General features: G+C 36.7%; 1 protein-coding gene across 6 annotated transcripts in view; it reads right to left on the bottom strand.

Annotated features, from left to right (window-relative positions):
- The window catches only part of VPS13B (vacuolar protein sorting 13 homolog B), a 391,004-nt gene that overhangs the window by 303,394 nt on the left and 64,015 nt on the right, over nt 1-23,595 (bottom strand). For all 6 annotated transcript variants that reach the window (XM_015856029.2, XM_015856025.2, XM_015856028.2 and 3 more), the window contains exon 17: nt 8,019-8,203. In XM_015856029.2, the coding sequence (XP_015711515.1) occupies nt 8,019-8,203 (185 nt within the window). The remainder of the gene's footprint in view (nt 1-8,018; nt 8,204-23,595) is intronic.

Below are 23,595 nucleotides of genomic sequence, written 5' to 3'. Positions count from 1 at the left end.
CAATTTGGAAACATAATTCAACTTAGAAAGTTTATATATGCTTACATGCACATAGATTTTATGTATGTATGTATTCCTTCTATAACGTATTGATTTTTTTTCCTCCTTGATTGGGCTATTGACATTTCACATATGTTCACTTTCACTACAACAGACATTTTAAAAGCTTCAAGTGGATTTTTGTGTTAGATTCTTTAGCACGATATTACAGATAAAAGTTAGGCATGAATGCTTAAGTATTCATATCAGTATGCGATATCAAATCAGAGCACTGTGAGCTTTTGTTTCCATAACAAAGAAGTGTTCACAAAACTCAAAAGGTAATTATAATTACACATCTACGTGCTTGCTTAATATGTGAGTTCTTAGGCCGCTACAGGATCTTTATTTCAAGCAGCTTTTTTATTAAGAAGATACTTACACTAAAGACCACTGATTAAACACTGAAGTGATGTCATGTCCCATCTACCCCATTTACAGGTTAAGTCAGTCTTAAGAATATTACTGAAAATGTCTACTGTAAGAAGAAAGAAAAGTTGCATACAACTGTATCACATTCTCTGTATTAAGATAAAGAATTGTGCTTGGTTTGGTTATCCACACCGTATGTATATCTGAAATTAGAGCTGGTAATCTCCAGACTTTCACAGCAATGTAAAATGCATAAAAATAACACTATTAACATACAGCAGGCATAAGCCTACATGAAAGATAAGGACAGGTAGGTACGATCACCCATGCAAGACAGAAAACAGTTTATACCATGCACATTTCATACAGTTGTGTCCTGCCACACTCAATATACTACTTAAGAGAAGGCACTCTTTCATTTTAAACAGAAAGTTGAAGACATACAGTCCACAAAATGAGTGCCCAAACATTGTGTTCCACATTATGTGGAACAAACAAAGATTAAATACCACTGCGTTGCAAGGAAGCAAATAGAGCTTAACAGCCTACATTAGGTCTTATTCTAAGCTTTTGTTGGGTTTGGGGGTTTGGTGGTAAGGGAGTGGGGGGAAGAGGAAAAATGCAGTTTTAAAATCAGGGGGTATTAAAAAAGCAAGTCACTTATTTGAGTCTTTTTCCTAAGTGGTTAAAAGAACTATGCAGCAGCTCCACAACCCCTTTTTATATGTACACCTGGGAAGAATACTGAATCCTGTTACTTTCCTCAGTGTTACCCTGATGTGGTTTAGACCAGATGTTTAAATGTTACAGTACGTACATTTTCTTCTCTTCTTCCAAGGCAAAAGCAAAATAAGAGGAATATTTGACTTCACTCCACAAGAGACCTATTTAATAGTTTGGCGGTTATGTAAGTAAAGGTAGCTTGGCTAAGTCAATGTTGACGACATACAGAACGACATGATCCTAATGAGTTGGAAAATATTGGCTCTCATGAGATTCAACCAGATGCTACTGCGCTGAGAAAGCTACTGTATTATTGAATTTCATTTTTATGAGGTAAAATTTATTATTCAACCATTAAGGTATCCCACATGAAATCTTGCATAAAATAGTTTTACAGTTACTTTCTGGAAAGTAGATTTTATTTTAACTTTAAGACATCATTTACATGAGGGATTCAAATGCCTATTTGATCACCTTCAATAGAGAAATGTAAGGTCTGCAAGCAATTTTCCCAAAAATACCAGATTAATGGAACCGAACTGTCAACAAAATAATGAACTACCTGAACAGGACAAGGAAAAAGTGGTAGCAAGTTCCAGTTTTCCAGAGTAAACTAAAGCCATGTGTGACTGTGTATATGTTTTTCTGGCAGGCTGAAATGGTTAGAAGCTGAGTGCTTCGGGTACACCTACTAACAAATGAGAAAATCCACAATGAAATTACTCCAAAGGATTAATTATTCTCAAGTTCTAAACAATTGTGACAATATTTACCAAAGTTGTAGTATTTTGTATAATTATTCTTGTAAAAAAATATATTAGTAAAAAAAAAACTTAGTAGCATCGTTAATATGTCCACTTGTAAAAAACTTAGAAAGTACAATGTATTTCAGATTCATGTTTCTTTTTACATGTATAGTGGACAAAATGGAAAATAGGGATTCTTCTCAATCATGTATAATAAGTAATGTGATATTCAACTACCACATAAACATTCTGTTGTGCTTATAGTGAGAATGAATTATAAAAAAAAAGCTTGGGTAAACAAAATAAACTAATCCTCAATGAGTTCTGTCCAAACTGAAGACAAAAATTCATTGCTTTCAAAATCTGATCAAAGAGCTAGTGATATCCATACATTCCAAGTCAGTTGTAATTACAGGTCTGCATGCAGCAGAATTAAATTGTTTCAAGGTAAGTATGGCACAACACTTACACACAGGGTAGTATCACAATAATTACTAACATAAAGAACACACACCTCTCTTTACGTACTTGTATTAATTTATTCCCCACACGTTCTCAGCTCAGCCAGACAGTTTACAGCCTGTGACCTTTTAGTGGTAGTTTTAAGATAAGCTTTATTAATGTAAGAAACCAAAACACACACAACTTACTTTTAAGACTTCAAAACTCATTTTTTCAGTTTCTTCTCCATTGGATAAGTTAATCAAAAGAAACTGATGTACTCCAAATTCAAAAGTCTATTTGATGAATGCATAATATCTAACAACCAACAACTCCAAACTACTTGAGGAAAGTGGTTTTTTTTCCTGATTGTCAAAGGTTTCTGGAAATCAGAGGCAAGTAGAAAGGTGGGGGAGATAAGAGCGTTCACATGCAAACAATTTGCTTTTATTGTATTCCTTGAATCTACTCACATGAAGAATAGTATACTAAAGTTAGGCGGTTTGTTCCGAATCACTACCTCACCTTCAGCCTGAGCTAGTTTGGAGGAAGTTGTGGAGCCAAAACATGAACTGAAGTAATCACAGCACCAAATGCCATATACCAGCTTTAACTTCTGTCTTCTGTGTTTCTGGGAATAGACAGTGCAGACGTACCTTTTGAAGTTGCATCCAGAGTATCTTTCAACAGTTATCCCAGATGACAGATTCCCAGAGCATGCCTCTAAAGCATGTCTGAGACTCTCAAGAGCATGTCAAAGGGCAACAGACACATGCTCTTCTGTGATATATTTGCCCCTTCCTACAACTCATGCATCTATACTTGTCTATTAATTTTTGAATTCTTTGACTTTTAGTTGTTTTCCACTTTAACTCTTCAATCAACATAAGTCGTAAATACAGATATATGCAGTCACAAAAAAAAAACCTATGTAAACAAATGGCAAACATTTGAGACTAGCCACGTGAAAGAAAGAAAGAAAACAGAAAAAACATGAAGCCTCATCTCTTCAAAACTGGTAGATCAGATTGGAAGGATAAAACACACCATTTCTCTTGGAAAACACAATCTGCTTATAAAGGATAAAAAAGCAAAGTGGTGTACTTCACATCAGTGAGTAAAATCTGGTTGCCCAGATTATAAGGCAGGCTTGTTGATAGTCTCTGAATCATCAATAACAGGACAACAAACTAAGAATGTCCTTTCTTTTTGAGAGTAAGGTCATGTTTGGTTGCTTTTTCTTTCTATTTACTTTTAACGGGGGAATAAGAACATTGAAATAGACAAAGCTGTTTGTCCTGCTACCTTTGACTGAAAATAATGGATGGCTTTTGAAGTTGGAAAATGTAAAGGTAGGATATAATTTGGGCAACACTAATCATGAAACACAAAGATTATGATTCTTGTAGCAGTAGAATAAAAGCAATGAAGTCCAAGAAAGAGATCCCCCTGGGAAATAGAAGACAGTGAAGATTCCCAGTTTTCCTGCAGGAAAAAAATTAATAAAGTATCCAACCAGTACACTGAAACAAAATCAGGAAAAGCCATGGAAGAAATAAGAAAAATCTATAAAAGAAAACAGAGCAAAGATGTTTATATTTTGTATAAACTTGGTTTTAAAAAAAAATAAAGAAAAAATCAACTGATCCACAACATCGCAAGAATGGAAAGCCATTAACTTCAAGTACGTTTCTACTACTGTGCACAGCTGAGAAATGAATTATGAACAGATGGAAAACAGTTAATTCCATTGATGAAAAGGCCATCTCTGTGAGACATTAAGGCATGTAAAAGCAGCTCATCCTCACACTGACGACAACACTCAAAATGACTGTGGCAGAATGGAGATCCCCAAATAATCCACTGCCCAGCTACTCCTAGGCCCACCACAGAAGCCATTAGTCCTTTAAAAGCCCATCTGCACAAGTCTAGAGGAGCTCAGGAGAAACAACAGCAGGTGGAAACAAGTTAAGGGCTCCTGAAAAAGAATCAGCATTAGAGCAGACTCCAGGGCTCATACGCCCGTGTATCTGCATCTGAGAAGACAGTCACTGGGCAGATAGTTTCTGTGAGTTGTTGATGGAGGCATCCACCCTGTACATACATATACAAATACTTCATCACTAATAGGTCACTTTCTTTTCCATGCAGAAAAGGGATGAGGCCATTGGTGCTGTCTGCATGTGTGCTCCTAACTGTCCTTGATCTGTACAGGTAGCCATACACACATGCACATGTACTCTATCACCTGGTAATATCAATAATAATCTGTCTATCATCTTTGAAACTGTCTGCCAAGTATTTGCACGCCACTGTGAAATTCTGCCTTAGCCTCCTCTCAGCACACTATCCAAACTTTGTTCCTTCAATCACTTTCAATGGAAATACATGTAAAGACCCAGACGTAGGTCTCAATAGCCTACCAACCCTCTCCAATTTCTCTAAAACTAGGAGCCACCAAACAAGGTACTCACTGCAGGCTCAGCCACAGCACAAAAGAAAATATCAGTAAACCTTGAGATGGATTTCTGATGACCAAAAATGAGACAAAGCCTAAATCTCACCTCTGAAAGGAAGACACAGAGAAATAAAAATCAGTCAGCTTATTTAACATCAATTTAAGATTAGAATGCTGAGAGAATGTGATGAGTAACAAAATACTACAGAAAGACTGACTGCCTAGTCAAAGGCTTTAACTACAGTGCAAATAAGAAATAAGCCAAAATTTCAACAACTGTTTTGTGTTGGAGAAGCTAAGGTGAATGTTAGTGTATCAGAATCAGTGATTAACAGCTGTGCCTTCTTTAATAATTTAAAAAAAAAAAATTACAAATATTCTTTTTTGCAATGCTACTTTCCTAGTTATACATAATTCCACATAATTATAGGCACACACATATAGATGCTGCCATTAAAGTATATGCAATCCACCTCTAAGTATAAGCACAATTTACAAAGCATGATCTTAAATTTTATCCAAATGTATTCCAACAAAATGTTGCAGATTACAGAATGAAACAAGCCAAACGTTAGGGAAAATTTGCAGACAGGAATAATTTCATAGCTTTGAATTCAAAACTCTCTTCATCTACTTAATGTGAATTAGAACTACAGAAGCATATAATTTATTAGGGCAAGCACTAAGCCACAATAAGGAGATCAAAACAAGCATAGCATGCTGTTTGTTCACTTTAAGTACTTAAAATTTGTGCTCCAGATTTCTAATAAATGAATTTGAAGAATAGAGTAGTTGTATTACATTTTTCCAAACTGAAGGACAGGAACCATATTAAAAGATAGAACAAGTTACTTCAAAACTGAAAGCCCTAAGGCCACCTAACAGATCATATGATGCATTTTCACATCTGACTGGAGTGTAAACTTCAAACCTACTACCTTCAGAAGTAATGGTACTTGAAAGTAAAACCTCACAATTTCATCCTTTGGGGACTACACAGAAACAAGGAATGAAAAGAATCAATGAGACTTTTCAGAAAGTAGAAACATTTCTTAATAAAAGTTCTTATTCACAGTCATTCTAAGAGTTGCACAAATGAAAATACTACAGTTATTTTTACAATAAATCAATGCAGAGTTAACTGAGAAAGAAATACCACCATAACTGTGTAGTCTAATCTACCATTCTGCCTCTAGTCATGATTTACCATATCTGATACATTCTCTTAACACATTCTCCAAAGTTGGAAATGATGGAGATTTCAGAGGATCTAAATTATTTGCATTGTGTTTATACACAGTAATATATGTAATTTATATATGTGTGTGTGTGTGCGTGTGTGTGTGTACATATATATATATATACACACACACACACATATTATCTTCTGGATGACCTTTATGATGTGGTCCTCCCAGCAAACTGGCCAAAATCTCCCAATATTGTTCTGTATTTTTAGGGAACCACGTAATGAATTAAAGGATGTCACACACTATTCAAGTCCATGGTTTAAAACAGAATATATACATGAACATCACAGTCTTTTTGACAAAACCTATACAGATCAAGAAAGATGTTCAAACAAGTATTTGATAGATTTGACAAAGGCGAATGGTCCAACATCCATGTAGCAGTAGAGTTGTGAACAGAAAAAGCCGAATGATCAGGAATAATCTCAGAAACCTATCATACTTTGTAGTCAGATTATTACAGAATTCTTAATTGAAAATTAAGATTTTCCCACACAGTCTTCAGCTTTGGAGTTCCTTTTCTTAAATATAAGAAATAAAGAAAGCTGGAGCACAGTGCAATATCAAATGCAAGAGTTGACTCTTAACTCTATTAAAACCTTGGTGGTATCAGAAACAACAGAAAATGACATTTTGGAATCAAACTGTTCCTACAGAAAGCAAGAAAATCTGTCAGACATCCTTCATCTAAGAATTTCTTCACAATTCTTAGTCTACACAACATTCTATCCTGAATACACAAGGAATTCAGCAAACGACTTAATGTCTACATGCAGATGCTGAAAAAGGCACTGTCCTGGAATGTCAGACTGCCAAAGTCAGAAGGATTTCTCTAGAATGAAAGGCTTCACATTCTTTTATCACTCTCATTTGTACCACTCTCACCATTTTTTCTCCCCAAGATTTGGGCAATGTTTTAACAGTAGTGACATCTAAATACAAGAACCTTTCCCACTTTTCAAAGATGAAACTCAGTCTCTTTATCAGCATCCCCCAGCTCCATTTTTAAATCCTTTAATTCCAGTACCAGCAGACAATCTTGGATGAATCCTTAAAAAACAGTATTTAAATTAACACACCAACATTAATGAAATAGCTTTGCACACAGGAAAGAGAAGGAAGGACAGGAAAAGCAAATCTTTTGTTTTCCTAACTTTAGCCATAACAAATAAATTCACTCAGGGAAACAAGTGAGAAGGGAGAAGTATATGCCAATATTCAATATGCTGAGAAAATACCAATACTATAGTGACCTCAATTAGCAAAATGCCAAATGCAAACATCTGAAGAAGTCCCAGTTTATTTATGAGCTAGCTAATGCAGACCCAGATTCATTAAAATAGTTATGCATAGACAACACATGCAGGTGATAGTCTCAGCATTTTATCAGTAAGGAGTTATTTAGCAAGCATAATTTCTTCCCGAAATCCCTGGATGTTTTCCAAAAGAATGACAGGTAGCGAATTTCATTATTTACATCATCACCTCTGAGACTTGTATGTCTTCAGCTGTTTCACAACAGAAACCATTTATTTGTGGAACCAGATGAAAAACATATGCAGACCTTTAAAAAAGATCTACTTCTATTCGCCATTGATTAATAAAGCCCTTAATAATCCAGTATTTTTTATTTTATCCAAAAGCTTCACCTCAGAATGATCTTAAGTTAGAACATTATACCATATAAGGTAGAAAGGGTGGATGTTTTAGATGAGGGAATTATGGAAAAATTATCGTGTATGGGAAAATTAAATGTATCCAGAATTTGGTGCCAAGGAGTGAAGCTCAGTGGCTTAACTTACATCCTGGATTCTAAGCATAAGCTATAAATACTCATATACACACAAAAAACATTCTGTCTGTTAACTACTTTACGTAAAAACCGGGATTTAAAGGATATAGTTGCATGCACATTTGCTAACAGTTCTCCATATTATTATAATCAAGGTATTAATCTACCATACTTAACCAAAAGTATCACATATTTACCCGAAGACTGGAAGACTTCATTCAATAAAGCTTCATTTACCACCACAGAACTGACACTTCCAGCAGGATGACACCAGCTCTGATAAATAGTTTGGAGCAGAAGGGTTTGAGCTCTGGTTGCTTGAACTGTCAAATTTGGAAGTTCAAATATGCATTCTGTTAGTGGGACATGAGCTCGCTTGGTCCTGTTTAAAATATTGAAAGAGAAAAAAAAAAAATCATTAGTTTGATGCAGAAGAATAACAATTCAAAAGCTGAATTATAGAATAGCAGACCATAAGCAATTAAGCCTGTAAAGACAATCATGTGCCTATTAAAATTCCATCCCAAAAGAGCTTATGCTGGAATTCACTCAAAATAGGAGTTCTGTTAAGTGCTTTAACTTTGCATCTTCCTGTAAAACATGAGATAAAATAACTATTTTTAATCTAACTCTTGGTTTTAACATATTGAAATAAAAGCACATCAGCAAGTCAAAATCTGTTCAAAACTGTAATGGAAAAATGTTTATTTGAAAGCTTACTGTGAATCAGTAAAGAAAATGAAACATTTCTAGTGATACAAAAGTCTATATATGCAATAACCATACAATTAAGTACAAAACAAAAATCCACATTTTCTGTATTTACCTCCATATTCCATATTTGGCTGACATACTCGATTCACTAAATGTTTCTAAATAGGTAATAATATTTTTCATTCCTTTTAAATTTATAATCTAGTGAGGGGTTTCATGACACTTGGAGAGCAGGTCAAGGTAAAGGACATCCAGTTAGGAAATAAACTCTTCTGTGACAGTGTAGCCCAGTACCAACAGGAGAGCTCTTCAATAACTGCAGATAAATGAATTACCTTTTCTTCATGTACTTATATTATTACCAGAAATTATGTAATGGATTCCCTAAGCACATGAAGGGAATGTGCCAAGAGGGCTCACCCAGGCTCCTTCCAGTAGTGCCCAGTGTCAGGACAAGAAGCCGTGGGCACAAATTGGAGCACAGGGGCTTTCTCTGAGCACCAGGCAGCACTGCTGTGCGGTGCCGGAGCACTGGCACAGGTTGCCCACAGGCTGTGGGGTCTCCTCCTTGGGGATGTTCAGAGGCCACCCAGCCATGGGCCTGGGGCCCCTGCTCTGGATGTCCCTGCTGGAGCAGGGGTAGGACAGAGGGGCACAGAGGGCCCTGCCAGCCTCAGCCATTCTGGGGTTCTGTGTTCATCTCCACCATCAACTAAGTAATTTAGACACTAAATATTGAAAGCAGGAGAAACATGCTAGGAGAACAGTGACGATGTGATTGTGATCTGTTTAGTTTTGGTGGTTTTTCCACATTAGCTTTAATATGCCTTATGAATTCACATTTGCCATGTAATCTTTCAGCCCTCCAAGACGTTCTCAATGCATCACATAATCACGCATTTTAAGCCCATGCTAATCAGACAAAACAATGCAACCCACAAACATTTGTGTAAAATAAGAATTGGAAACAGTGTGAAGTTGAGTTTGTCTGGTCTTTTTTTGCAGATAAGACCTGCTAATAAGCAGACCTAGAATCTCTCCAGGTCTCATACCTAACAAGATGGAGATTGCAGGATGCTCCTTGAACTCAGAAGCAAGCTAGTGAAAATATAGTTCCTTCTGCTCAAACTCTAAAATCTCTAGCAGAATGAAGGGCCAAAAATTCTGGCAATAAAGAGATTTCCTTGCACATTCTACCCTCAGTCAGGAGAGTGGCACTCCACCAAGTGAAGGAAACTCTGGGGACTCTATATAAACCTTTGGAGCCAGCTGTTCTATCTATCTACAGATTACTGAGAAAAAAAAAGGAAGAAGCACAGCAGCAGAACTGCCTCTGAGTTACAACTCATTTGAAGCTGAAGATGACTGTGCTGTCAGCTTCAAGTGCCATCTCCAGAAAAAAAATGATGGATGAAAAAACTCTTGTGATTGTATGGGAGATGCCAGATGTGTGTGGTATTAGGAATTTCACTTAGAAAGAAAAAAAAGTTTGGTAAAACTGTTTGAAATGAACCAACAGTCTTTGAAATTTAGAACTCCCATATTTTGTATCTGCTTTTTAATTTGAAAGCCGTAAGGATTTATCTAGAGGATCCAAACAGATCACATGCTGCGTGAGATTACTGCTCTAAGTGCAGCACAGTACATCAAAGGAGTACACAACATCTATATAGAACTCCTGAAGCTCATTCTGTGCCTAAGTGTGTAGTTCAAACACACTGTGCAGAGTCCCAGAAAGCATTTCTCCTGAAAGGAACAAATACCCCATATGGCCATTTGAGACAAAAAATGCATCCAAATACATTTGAAAAAAAGAAAACCATTCAAAAATACAAACAAACAAACCTTAAGAGAAATACTCTAATTAGAAAACTATTATTACTTAACAAGATTTAATAAGAGACAAAACCTGAAAATAATATGAGTAATGTCAGTAAATACGTAAATATGGAAAGATGCTGCTTGGTTTAAAAAATAATTATAAAATAATCTATACAGAACCACTGATCCAGACAGCCGAAGGAAACTTACAACATAATGTACTCTGAAACACTGAGATCAGCCTCCATGGAACACAACTGGCCAAAAATCACCACCTACTTCACTTGCTCAGATACATGCATAACCCCCCACTATAAATATACTGAAGCTTTTTAGTCACTAGAAGAAAAGCACTGGGCACCATGAAGAACATGCTGCTGTCTTGCAACACTGCAGCCTCTTCTAACGCTGGTTGAAGTGAGAACCTAAATTTACTTACATAAATCTATTCCCATGAAAATGAGACGTCTTTTAGCAAAGCTTTTGCAAACATAAAAAGAAATGTAATGTATGGTGACACCAATTTGAACAAAATCTAACACTCCTATTATGAAGCCACTTACTGTAAGCTTGTACTATTAATTCTATTGCAGAAGTGCAGTTTAAGTGTCATTAGTTTATATTTTCTATTTCTTCCTTTCATTATTCAATATCATTATGAGGGGCTAAAATTATCCCCCCCCAAAAAATATACATCTGAAGATTCCAAAAGATGGGTTCCCAATGTAAAATCGGGAATGAAGAGGACAGGAAAACTCCCTCAACAAAATTCAGGACAAACACAACAAGTATTACTAAACTTGCAGGCTTCGGAGAGCTATGACAGTAGCTGCATACAATGCAACAGTGGAACAGGTCTTACTTTAGAAGTCTGACTATTCATTTAACAGCCACCGTACTGAGCCATATGAAATATAGAAGTTTCAAATAAAACGTTCCCTCTAGGATAACCACAGTGTATGAAATTTCTTTTAAACAATATGCAAAATTCTAAGCTTTTTGTACTTTAACAGTCCCAGAGGAATGAAGTGCACCGTTCCTTTTCAGATAACTTGGGAGGAATAGGAAGCTGAAGAAAATAAATCCTTTTTTATAGAAAAAATAAAGGCCATAAAGGTGCAGGGAAGGGAAATGTATTGTACCATATGTGCAGCAAATGTTACTTAAAGGAAATTTTAACTAGTCCTGGCTAGTGATGAAAGTGCATTTATAATTCAGGATTTATTATGATAGTTTTGAAACACAAATAATGCATTTAAAAAGAACCTAACATACAAGGCTGCTACCAAACTGCACCTGTTAATACAGAAAATCCATCATTAATAAGGTACTGAACTATATTTAACCATAGTTTATGACTCAAGAGATACATTCAAGCAATGGGTGAAAATAAATCTGTAATTTTTTTTAGTAAGCCAAACCAGCATATCAATACTCTATCATTAAATATGTAATAAGCAACTGAACGCAACTTCTTATCAAAACTCATTACCATATTAAAAGAGTTCTGACACGATTGGTTTCTAAAGCCACTGCTTAAAACGCACTGTAAAAATGTAACAACAATAGAAATAACTATTTCTCAAATCTTTACACTCAAGAGTTAAGACGCAGTTCTGAACATACGTTCATTTAACTGAACAGGTTAAAAAACTACCAATTCTAACACCCTTCTCCAGGGGAAAATAAATCCTAATGTAACTAGCGGGATAGACTACTCATTAAAGCTAAACTTGGACAAATTCCAGAATAAATTTAAGGAAATATGAACAAGCAAGTCTTGCTATGTAGTGGTATGGAGTGAAAATGAATCTATCCTAATTAAACGATTTTTAAATACACTTTGGTTGTACCCAGTCTGCTGACAAACTGTAATACACACTTGCTGAAATATTTGGATGAATCTGGCATACCATTAAAGAAAAGTTTTCTTCCTTGTTTTTGAATGAAAACACAAATTGGTCCTTATTATCTGCCATAGACAGACATCGCTATAACCAATCCATGTTAAATTCACAGGCCTGCTATGAAATATTTTCAGTTTGTAGACTTCAGGAACAGCAACTCATTCTTTTAAAATCAACACCTCCAAATGACTGAAAGAATATAGTGGTGAACAGCTGGCTCCAAAGGTTTATATAGAGTCCCCAACTGCAGTGCTGGAACCTGCAAAATGTTTCCAAAAATTTAATTTTTCTTATTACTCATATCCTGTATGGTAAAAAACTATTAGTTCATTTTTTCCAAAATAACAAAACCAGTAACCTGCTACTAGAACCCAGCAAATGGGCCTCAAAAGAACTTGAATGTAATTTAAACACCTTAATAATTTCAGTCAGCATTCGTACACCTTTCCTCTTAGGCAAACAGAAAATGTATGTTAGTCCTATATTTGACTGGAACCTACACACATGCGTCAAATCCATGTTTCTACTTATTCTGATCCTTCATATCAAGAAAATGACCACTTTGATCCTTTTACTTAACCAAACTGAAGCAACTCAGTGAGGAAAGCAAACAGCATCAAATCTTTTAACACAGCACTAAGGTAGAAGAACGGGAAAGGAATATAACCACTACAGTTTGAACTAATTCTTTTTTGAATGCAGAACTACTGTCACTGTTACAAAAAAAACAACGCAGCAATATGACAAAACCACATATGCTACCACAACTTTTAGTCTTAAGACCCTATATAGTTAATAGTGCAAGAGAACCACACCTTATTATCACCAAATGATTAAATCTACTTTGAAAGGCTTGATTTCAAACACAACTCCAGAATTCATGCCTTCTAAACTTCTTGGGCTCTGCAGGCATCACTAAGGAAGTCAGACCTTTTAGGTCACCTCGTAAGCAGGTGAGACAGCTGCTGTTGTCTTTTGCATCTTATTTGTAGAAAGCACCGCTAATAGTACAATTCACTACAAGGAAGAGAACCACTACATCGGAAATTTTACAACCTTTCTTTAAAAAAATGAATAAACACCTTTCTGCAAATTTCAAATACAGCACTGGAAGGGAACAATAGTCATTTCTAAGCTGACTGTTGTCTACATTCTGGAAGTTTGGTTGTTTTTTTTAAGCATCATTTTTGGAATTGAAATAGAGAGTGATGAAAACACCTTTGCCAGCATTAATTCATACATGAAATTCAGAAAGGCAGGGATTTCCTTGAAACAATTGGGAAAATATAGCAGGCCAAGTGCAAACTTTTTATCTTAGAAAGTGGTGATGGAATTTGCATTCTCGGTTCTCATTACCACGAGAGTATGAATAGAACAATAAAGTTCAGCCCTGTACAGCACAGTAAAAACAAATGCACTATTACAAGAACCAAAAAAAAGATTACTAATATTATTAACATCTAAGAAGGAAGAAATCTTAGGGAAAAAAAACAAAAAACAAAAAACACAAGAATCTGGACACACATATTAGGAACTCGAAACTTTGGTCCCCAAAAAGGGACTACATGTTCAGTCTTATTTATGCACTCGATATAAAGCTCCAAGTCTGAGAAATGGTATCTTCTTAATTCCCAGGGATGTGTGAGGAAAAAACAGAAAACGAGGGATAAGAAACACCTCATAGAATGCGATCAATGACTGCTTTGAACTTGTTTTTTTTTCTTGTACATTTCATGTATCTATTTTTCCTTCACTTCTCCAAGAAGTCTGGCAATTTTCTTTACTAGAATCAAGGAATTTTGCTGTCATTTATGGAAATCGAAAGGATTTGGGGAAGAAGGAGAAGGGATGGAATAAATACTGCATAATTTAGCTGCATTATGTCTAAAGAGATCCAAATAAAAGAACTTGGTACTTATAACTGAGATTTAAAAAATACAACAAGAAAAGAAACACCAAAAAAAAAAAAAAAAAAAAGGAAAGAAGCAAGAACACTTCCTATGTGGAACAAGTGGCTTTACGAAGGTGGTACAGAGGGGATTGTACTAGAAGCAGTGCATTTTACATCAACTATTTGAGCCACACCTGGCCTCTTCTCAGGAAAACCACTTGCTGGTAAATTATAGAAAATGTGGATATGGAAATCTGCAGGAACTTAAAGATGCTTTGGCTGGAGATGTAATTAATCAAGACCAATGGAACCACCAAGGGAAATCAGGTAGAAGTTAGAATTGCAGTTATGAAGAAACCTCTGAATAGCAGAGTTATGTAACTGCTAAGAGAAAGAACATAACATTACTTTTTTTTTTTTTTTTTTTCTTTTCAGCTTCTGTAAAGCAAGCATCATTGCTTTAGATAACACAATATAATCAAATCTCAGAACCCACCGGGGTGGAACAGAGCCTTAGAAACTGCTTTCCAATAAAGTAGTGCGCTGTCCAGACACACCACCTCTACCCCCTTCCTCTCCCCTTTTCCTCCCATTTCCCCCTCCACACACTCCCAGAAGCAGCAGCAACAGCCATTAAATCAATCCTCTAAATCTGCCACATAGAGCCATTTGGTTGTCATTAGCAGGTAAAACAGGGAGCCAGGAGGGCTCAGAAACACGTTGGGTGCTCAGTGAAGAAAGCTGCCACAACAGTCGCTTGCAGAACATGATGGCATAAACCAAGAGCTGGACATGAAAGCTGCTGCCGTATGACAAGGAGACATGTCTAAAATGCTGTTATCAGGAAAGCAAGAACCACAATGGGCAGCCCTCAGAACAGCAAAGACTTCCATCTTGCTTTCATGCTGCCAGAAGAAAAAGCAGTAACTCTCACAGAAACCAACTGTTCGAATGTGAGGGAAATTCACTCAACCACTTCAGCACCTAATAACATAGATGCTTACAGGTATTTTTGTAGTACTGAATTTCCAGGGGCACAAAGATTTTTTTTTAATAGAGGTTTCTATCCAATACAATCATTTAAAATTGCATTCATCCTTTTTTTTCCTCTAAGTTACTGTCAAATTATCCTTCTTATTTGTAGGTAAGCTGCAAAAGGAGGGAGCTCAAATACAAATCAGTTATCTCTAATAAATTCATTACAAAATGTACAGATATTTCATCTTGGCCCATTCCAGCAAGTTAATGATTTCAAATCTCAACTCAGAAATCAGCATTCAACTGTTGTCTTACTACTCTTTGGAAATTATAGTACATTTGAATATTACAAATATATTATTTAATAGAAACAGCCCCATATACTCCCCAGTTCATAGGCCCTATGTATGGTGAGGACTGCTCCACACGCCAGAGCACAGCTACTCAGAGATGACCCTACCCTGCAGAATTAAAACATTCAAAGAACTTGAATCCAAAGCTATATTTTATGAAGAAAAGTTGCTGTCCATAAATCTGACTCCTCTCCAAAGCATGCAGATGTGAATATGTCTCAAAAATGCAGTCATGGGGAACAGAGACTTTTTCTTTTCATCTGAATACATCTCCTTTGGTTAACCAATCTTGCAAGCTAGGAACAGTGGCTTTTAAGAGATAACAGAGAAGGAGGAAAATGAGGAGAAACAAGGATTGAAAAGAAAATAGCCTTTTTCTGCAGAGGCAGAAAGAGGAAAAGCTTTGAGCAGGAGCAGATGTAGAGACTTCCTTGTCACATGAAAAATTCTCTGAGTAACTCAGCATTCTCCTAGTCCTTTTAGAAACATTAGGAGAAAAATCACAGACTATAGAGGTATACAAGTAGGAAAGACACAATACTGCCCATGGATTTTTCTTCCCCGCCCATGTATCACACCACAAGAGTTTCAGTACTTAATTATTCCTGTAAAAATCTTTTTCCTTATACCCAGTCAGAATCTCCCCGCTTTTAGTTTGAAACCATTTCCTTTCATCCTAACACAACAGACTCTACTGAAGAGTCTCTCCCCTTCCTCCTTACAGTCCCACTTTAGAAACTGTGAAAGGCCGCTATCAGGTCTCCCCAGAGCTTTCTCTTCTCAATGCTGAACAGCCCCAGCTCTCTCAATCTATTCAAGCAGGGGAAGCCTGATTTTAGTTCTTCTTTGGTTCTTCCTTTTTTGTTCAAACTGCCCTCCAAAATTCTTAAAAAGAAAAAACAAACAAACAAACCTGTTTCAGGAACCAGAAGCTCAAGATGCTAGTAATATCAAAAGCTAATGAAAATCAGACAATGCATACCAAACATACAGGTTCAGTGGAGATCCAAACATTAGTATGTGCTCGACACAGTACCTGTTCCTCAGTATGTACAGACAGATTAATTCTGTATACTTTCAAAGGTGTTGCTGAACATGCACATAAATATGACTTTATATTTGGCTCATGTGTTGCTTTGACTGAAGATACATAAAGTTTTTTGGTCCACGGTTACTTGGTCACCACTTGTGATGATTATCCAATTAATCTCATCTTGTCACATTGTCATGCTTACAAAAATAGGTGTATGAAGACCAGAGAGTTTCTGGTACTGCACTCCTAGTGGAAACAAAGGCTATCAATCTGAGGCCAGATCTACAGAGGCTAAGGATATGTTATGGTATACAATTCCATACTATTTCAACAACATAATTCTATAGGGAACTATAAGCCTTAATGCCTGTAAAGTCAACCTATTTTCTCGCAGTTACAGAATTGAACAGCTAAAAAATTTTACAGCAATGCTTTTATTCCTATCAATTCCCAGGACATTTTCATTTAAAAAAAAAAAAAAAAAAAAAAAAAAGGAAGGGAAAAGAACAACTGTAAAACAAAGAAACAAAGGTACACTTCTTCCAAAACAGACACAACTATGACAACAACTGTTCTATGTACTCTTAATTTCAGGATGCAAGTTTTGAGCAGGCTACATCTCTACTAGACAGCTAAACAAGGCCAAGTGCAGGCATCGGTAACAGACTGTGACTGTACATACTAACTATGCTTTCTCAAACAATGTTTAAGCAATGTTGAACAGACCGAGCATGCCAAAAGTTCTCTTGAAGGATGCTGGTTACTGGCATGTTTTATTTAGTAGTGTAGATTCAACCTCATGACATTTCTCTTCAAGATTCAATCACACAATTTAAGGAGAAAAATAATACAAAGCACCAATTGCAGGCAAAATTCTGGAGGGAGAAAGAACAAACACTGTGCAAAGAATCACCACCAGTGGATCTCCAGAGGCCAGAGTTTACACAGGTAAAGACTCAAAGTAAGAATCACTGTACTGTAAATCCTAACCAGTTTTCTACAGTTGTTGATAATACTAAGAGAAAGGGAATTTTCAGATGCAAGTAGCAAAAAAGATGCGTGTCTTTGGAATCCCAGTTTTCTTTAGCATTAATTCAAAATGACAGCACTTCAGCATTACAACAAAATTTTACACATCTCTTGCCAGCCTCAAGTAAAGCAAGAAACAGCTTTAAAACTGAAAATCCTACACATTTTGAATGGTGTTCCATTTACTTATCCTTAGCAAACGTCTGCAAATACTAATGGCAACAGTTACTAAAACCAGGATAATGTATTCACCATGTGCAACCACTTTCCCTGAGCAGATACTAGTTAATAGGTTTAATTTATTTTCACTGAAGAGCCTTGACGATTAATTAACCTAAGTAATTACACTAGAAACAGTACAGATGACCACCCCTTGCAGTCAACTTTCCTGGTTTTCCTCCTCATAGAGAATACTGAAAAATACAACTGCTTCCAATTTACATTGATTAAAAAGTGAACTTTTAACAGATTTGCTGAATGCTGCCTGCCACATCTGCTGAGAAGCAGTAACATTAGATCTGGACTTAATTAAAAAAAACTATACTAGAAGTTTCCAACTGAAGTTAATTTGTAATCACAGTAATCAAGCTACAAGTCATGTATGCAGAACGCAAAACCTCTCATGGGCAGAGGGTCCTTCTTGGTAACTGACAACAGTTCCTTCCAGAAGACCACAGCTGAAAGTGTCACAAAACATTCTTGCTGAACCTTGATGTATTAATATCAACACAAACTAAAAAAATACTCTGCGGAAGTTCCTTACATGCATTCATTCTTACATGCAAGCACTGCCTACTCAATTTTTATTATAAAGATCACTTAAACTGTGCTTTCAGTGAAAGATCATTCTCATGTTAAAGCTGTTAAATCACCCTGTAGCGGTGTTCACAACTTAACTGTGATACACTGACATACCTGCTCCTCCAACAACGATGTGCGGCCACAATGAAAATCCCAACTAAAATAAAGTTCAATTTGGCATTTTGATGTGACACATTTTCTAGGCAATGGCATAGAAGTAACAATGCTGAAGTAATCCAGTATACTCCCTAGACTGTTCACATCTGAGGCAATTATACCTCTTCAGAAGCCACGACTGTTTTTGGCAGTTCCTGCACAGTCCATATCACTGACATTATCTCAACAGTTCAAGCAGGTTTTCACACATGCTAACTCTAACTCACATTACACTGATGTGGATGAAACACTCTGCTGTCCCATACACTGATGTTCAGTTGTGCAATCTCAGATACTTTCTGTTTCGAAGGATACCCTGAATTTTCATCTGGCAGTTATATCCAATTACTGACATAACTAATAGTCACAACTGAATGCTACGAAATGAGTTTCATGTGTTTTCAACCTGTTTCTGCTTCTGACTCAGGAACCAAGCATACCCCTCAACTGCCCATGTGAAACACAATCCACATTCAACCAAAACTGACATTACTTTTGATTTACTGTGACTAGCCAATAAACCAGGCTGCCAAATTCAAGACTCAAGTGTCAATTTATTGGAGAACTTCCTTGATTTATGATCTAACACAGTCTTTGGATATGTCTGTGTTTCTTGCCAGGGTCCACTTGTCTCATACTAGTGCACCACTGTGCTTAACTGCATGACAGCTGCATCTCTCAGCTCACAAGCTCACAAATCAACCACCATTTTTAGCTGTAAGCAACACTACTTCATGGAACTACCCAACTACCCTGAAAGTATGTTTCAGTTGCAGTTGCAGTAGGGACAGAATTCACTCGATTCCCCCATTACCTGCTTTTAATCCTCCCCCTTCAGCATGCAGCAAATCCTAAAATGTCCCATTGTTATCACAGTAGCACTTTGCTGGTAAGACAATTTCCTTGCTAACCAACAACCTCTAATTGTTCAGCAAACTGGATCTTCAAAAGTCATATTGTTTGTGAATCAACATGAATTGGTCTCAATTGTGCTCCAGCACACAGGATTATCAGGACAGCCCAGATGAGTGGGTACACACCAAACATTCTTATTGGATAGGAGCATGAGTAAAATGATGAATTGTGCCAAAGTGTGGCATATCATTACATGGCTTTGATTAAGCTAGGGATGTTTAACTTGTAAGGGATGATGGAGTAAAATAGAACTAAGGCTGTAAAAGGACGAAAAGATATATATACATAATTTTTTTTTACACTGTTCCTTTTACAATAACTAAAGTTTTAACAGAAATCCAAAAAGTAGAAGTGCAAAGTTGTCAGAACCCTCACCAATTTTCTAATGTTAAAGTTATAAATGAAAAATTTAGGATGTAATTACGTGTACAAAGCATCCATCTGGCATTTACGTGGCCACCAAGTTGAAACAAAAGCTTGTCAGGTAAGAAAACTAAAAATGCCACAGGCTGCTGGCAATGCATGTTTCTCAATATTGTTGTATAATAGTTAGCCAAAAGGAGGTTGTGACCCAGCATGCCAATCTAATATACGTGTAACAGATTGTAGAGACATAGTAAATATTTACCTTTATAGTTATTTCCCCACTCTAACATGCCCCTTAGAACAAGTTCTAAACATTCATTGAACACCGCCAGATAGAGTGACTCCACCTTCCTGGGCAGCCCATTCCAGCACCTGATCACTCTTTCAGAGAAGAAATTGTACTTAATATCCAACCTGAATCTCTCCTGGTTCAACTTGAGGCTCTTCCCTCTAGTCCTATTACCAGCTGCACAGAAGAACAGGTTGACTACAACCCCGCCACAACCTCCTTTCAGGCAATTATAAAGATCAAGGTCCCCCCCTCAAGCTTCTCTTCTTCAGACTGAACAATCCCAGCTCGCTCAGCCACTCCTCATAAGACTAGTACTCCAGACCCCTCACCAGCTTTCTTGCCCTTCTCTGGACATGTTCCAAGGCCTCAATGTCTTTCTTTTAATGAAAAGCCCAAAACTAAACACAGTACTCAAGACACAGCCTCAGCAGCACTGAGTACAGAGGCAGGATTGCTATCTTGCTCCTGTTGGCAACACTACTTCTGATACAAAGCCAGGATGCCATTGGCCTTCTTGGCCACCTGCGCACATTGGTGGCTCATGTTTGACTCAGCATCAACCAACACCCCCAGATCCATTTCCTCCACACAATCTTTCAGCCACTCTGCCCCAATCCTGTAGCATTGCCTGAGGTTGTTGTGGCCAAAATGCCGATCCTGGCAGTTGGTCCTTTTGAACTTCATCCCATTGGCCTCAGCCCAGTGACCCAGCCTGTGCAGATCTCTCTGTAGGGCTTTCCAATTCCCAGGCAGAGTGGCACTCCCTCCCAGCTCAGTGTCATCTGCAAGCTCACTGAGGGTGCACTCAATGCGCTCATCAAGGTCATCAATAAAGATACTGAACCACACAGGCCCCACTACCGACCACCGTGGAACACCAATTATGTCTGCTCACCAGCTGGATTTAACTCCATCTACCATCACTTTCTAGGCCCAGCCCTCCAGCCAGTTCCTTACCCAGCAAAGGGTATACTTGTCAAAGCCACGGGTTGCCAGCTTCTCCAAAAGAACACTGTAGGAGACAGTGTCAAAGGCTTTGACGAAGTCCAGGTAGACTACATCAACAGCCATCCAGTAGGTCACTCAGTCATGAAAGGAGATCGGGTTGGTCAAGTACAATATGACTTTTATGAACCCATGCTGGCTAGGCTTGATCCCCTAGTTGTCCCACACATTCCACGTGATCTCACTCAGCATCATCTGAATGGTTACTTATAGGATGTTGAGGTATCAAGAATATTCAATAACTACTCTGTATTCTGTGATCACTGAAGTACAGACTGTGAAATCCCAGTCACTAATTTACGCAGCACCAACTCGTTTATGAAAAGTTCATTCACACACAGATATTTAACATTACCAAATATCACACAAGTTCATGCTGGTGCTCCCTGTAGAAAGCAAGCCAGCAGCTATTGCTCTGGTCTCAATATAAGGAAGAAACTCACTATCAAACCTTGAAAATGAATTACTGCACTAATTAACCAAACAGAAAGGATGCAGAGATAGATAATATCAAGGCTAATCATGTCCATATTCCACTAGGTTTCAGAAAATCAAAAACCGTCACAGGTGGAGACAGTGAGCTTTCCCAGAAATTTATAATGGAAGACAACAGTCTAGAGTACCTGTCAAAGGAAGGGAGTCAAGATAGACAAGAAAAGAAGGAAAAAAAAAAAAAAAAAAAATCGATAAAAAGGACACAATCAGACTAATTTCAGGCTTATAAAACATAGGTGACAGTTCTAAAAATCAAGATATCAGAAAAAACAAAGGAAGATAACTCAGAATCTCCACTTTTTAACTCTTTAATATTCTGCAGAAGTGCCGTGGAATTTTATAAATAATAGAGGGTTCTTAACTCAGGATAGGCAGTTCAGCTTTACCTCATCTGTTACCACAGCAATTGCAATTGCAGCCAAAAGAAAAAAAATTATTTAACTCCTCTCAAGATTTCTGTTTGCCCATAAACATTCTTGTCATCCATTCTGGGCTTTAAACTATATTCTGCTAATTCTCAGTTGTTTTTAGACATCCTCCTGAAAGCTTTGAAAGCTGCTTTACAGTCTGGCATGCAACACTACATAAAGGAGCTGTAAAATATTGACATTAACATAGTATTATGCATCTTGTTATACTTGACAAAAATAAAATACCAGATGTTTTTATTTAAATATAAACATGAGTATACAACAATTTAAAAGATGTCAAAGACTTAGTTAACTAAGTTTAAATTAAGTTTAAAGTAAGTTTAAATCAATTTCATTTACCAGAAGAATGTGTATTAACTGAAATTAAAGCAGACATCAATCTAGTAAGTAAAATGAAACAGCACTTTTGCTACCTTAACGGTAATTTACAGGAATTTATTGGACTGTTGCTGAAATTTTGTTAGAATATGCTACTGATGTTTATCAGTTGAAGTTTTCAAAATACATATTACAACAATATTTAATATAAAGTATATTTTGAGATTATTACATTGAAACTAGAAAATAAAGCTATTCTACTGATTTATGTCAGAAATAAAGTTGAGATTTTCACTGCTAACTCAAAACATACTACCTGAGGGATTCCATAACAGTTCATAAAATGTCTTTGTTTTTAAAAGTATGGTCTGTGGTATATATTTTCTACCACGAAATAGAAGAACACATGTAGCATCAGATGTGTGTACTTTAAGAAACTCTGGAATGTGAAATCTAAAAATCCAAATAAAACAGGTGGTATAATTTGGTGGAGGGTGGGGGGGAAGGAAAATGAATTTAAGTTTAATGACATTACCAGGTTATCCTACCAGACTAATTCTCACTCACTGCATGACTTCAATGAAGCTCTCAGTCCTCGTGCTGATTTCGATTTAGTTCAAGTGCTATTTGATGTATTTCATCTGGAGTTTTATTCACTTCAAACTACACTTCATTTAACCTGGCTGCTGCTGTACTCATTTGTTTTTCTACTTTATTACCCGCAAATTGGTGTTGCTTAGTTTAGATAAATTGTTGGAATAAGTTACTTTTATTTAATTTTTTCACGCTGCTAATAAATAAATAACCCTTAGAAAGATATCATGTCACACAAAGTGCTAATGTTACTATTAAAATTCTTTAAAGTACACCCCTCCTGGTCTCACAAAAATCTTAATAAATTTTGAGTTGCTATTTTTAAGGCAGCACCATTCCCCCCACTCTTGTTTTTATTTTTCCACATTATTAGTCTACCTGTTATTAGTCTACCATACTCTATTTTCCAGTTGGGCACACATCATAATACAAGGGGGAGGGGAAGGCAGCGAAAGACAGACAAAGCACATGAAAGGGAATGTGATAACCAGCACACAGCAGCACATGTGTGAGAGTGCAAGAAACCAACCACAAATGACCAAACACAGCGACAGCAGGCAAATGCAAAAGAAAGCACAAAAGCACTCATGAGAAAACACTAAGATTCAAATACCACTAGCTCAACAGATTTTTCAACTATTTTTAAGCTCTAAAATCATCATGCAGATCTGTGAG

The sequence above is a fragment of the Coturnix japonica genome, chromosome 2, assembly GCF_001577835.2.
Source record: "Coturnix japonica isolate 7356 chromosome 2, Coturnix japonica 2.1, whole genome shotgun sequence".
Classification (NCBI taxonomy): Eukaryota; Metazoa; Chordata; class Aves; order Galliformes; family Phasianidae; genus Coturnix; species Coturnix japonica.
This window is presented reverse-complemented; position numbering and strand designations above follow the sequence as displayed.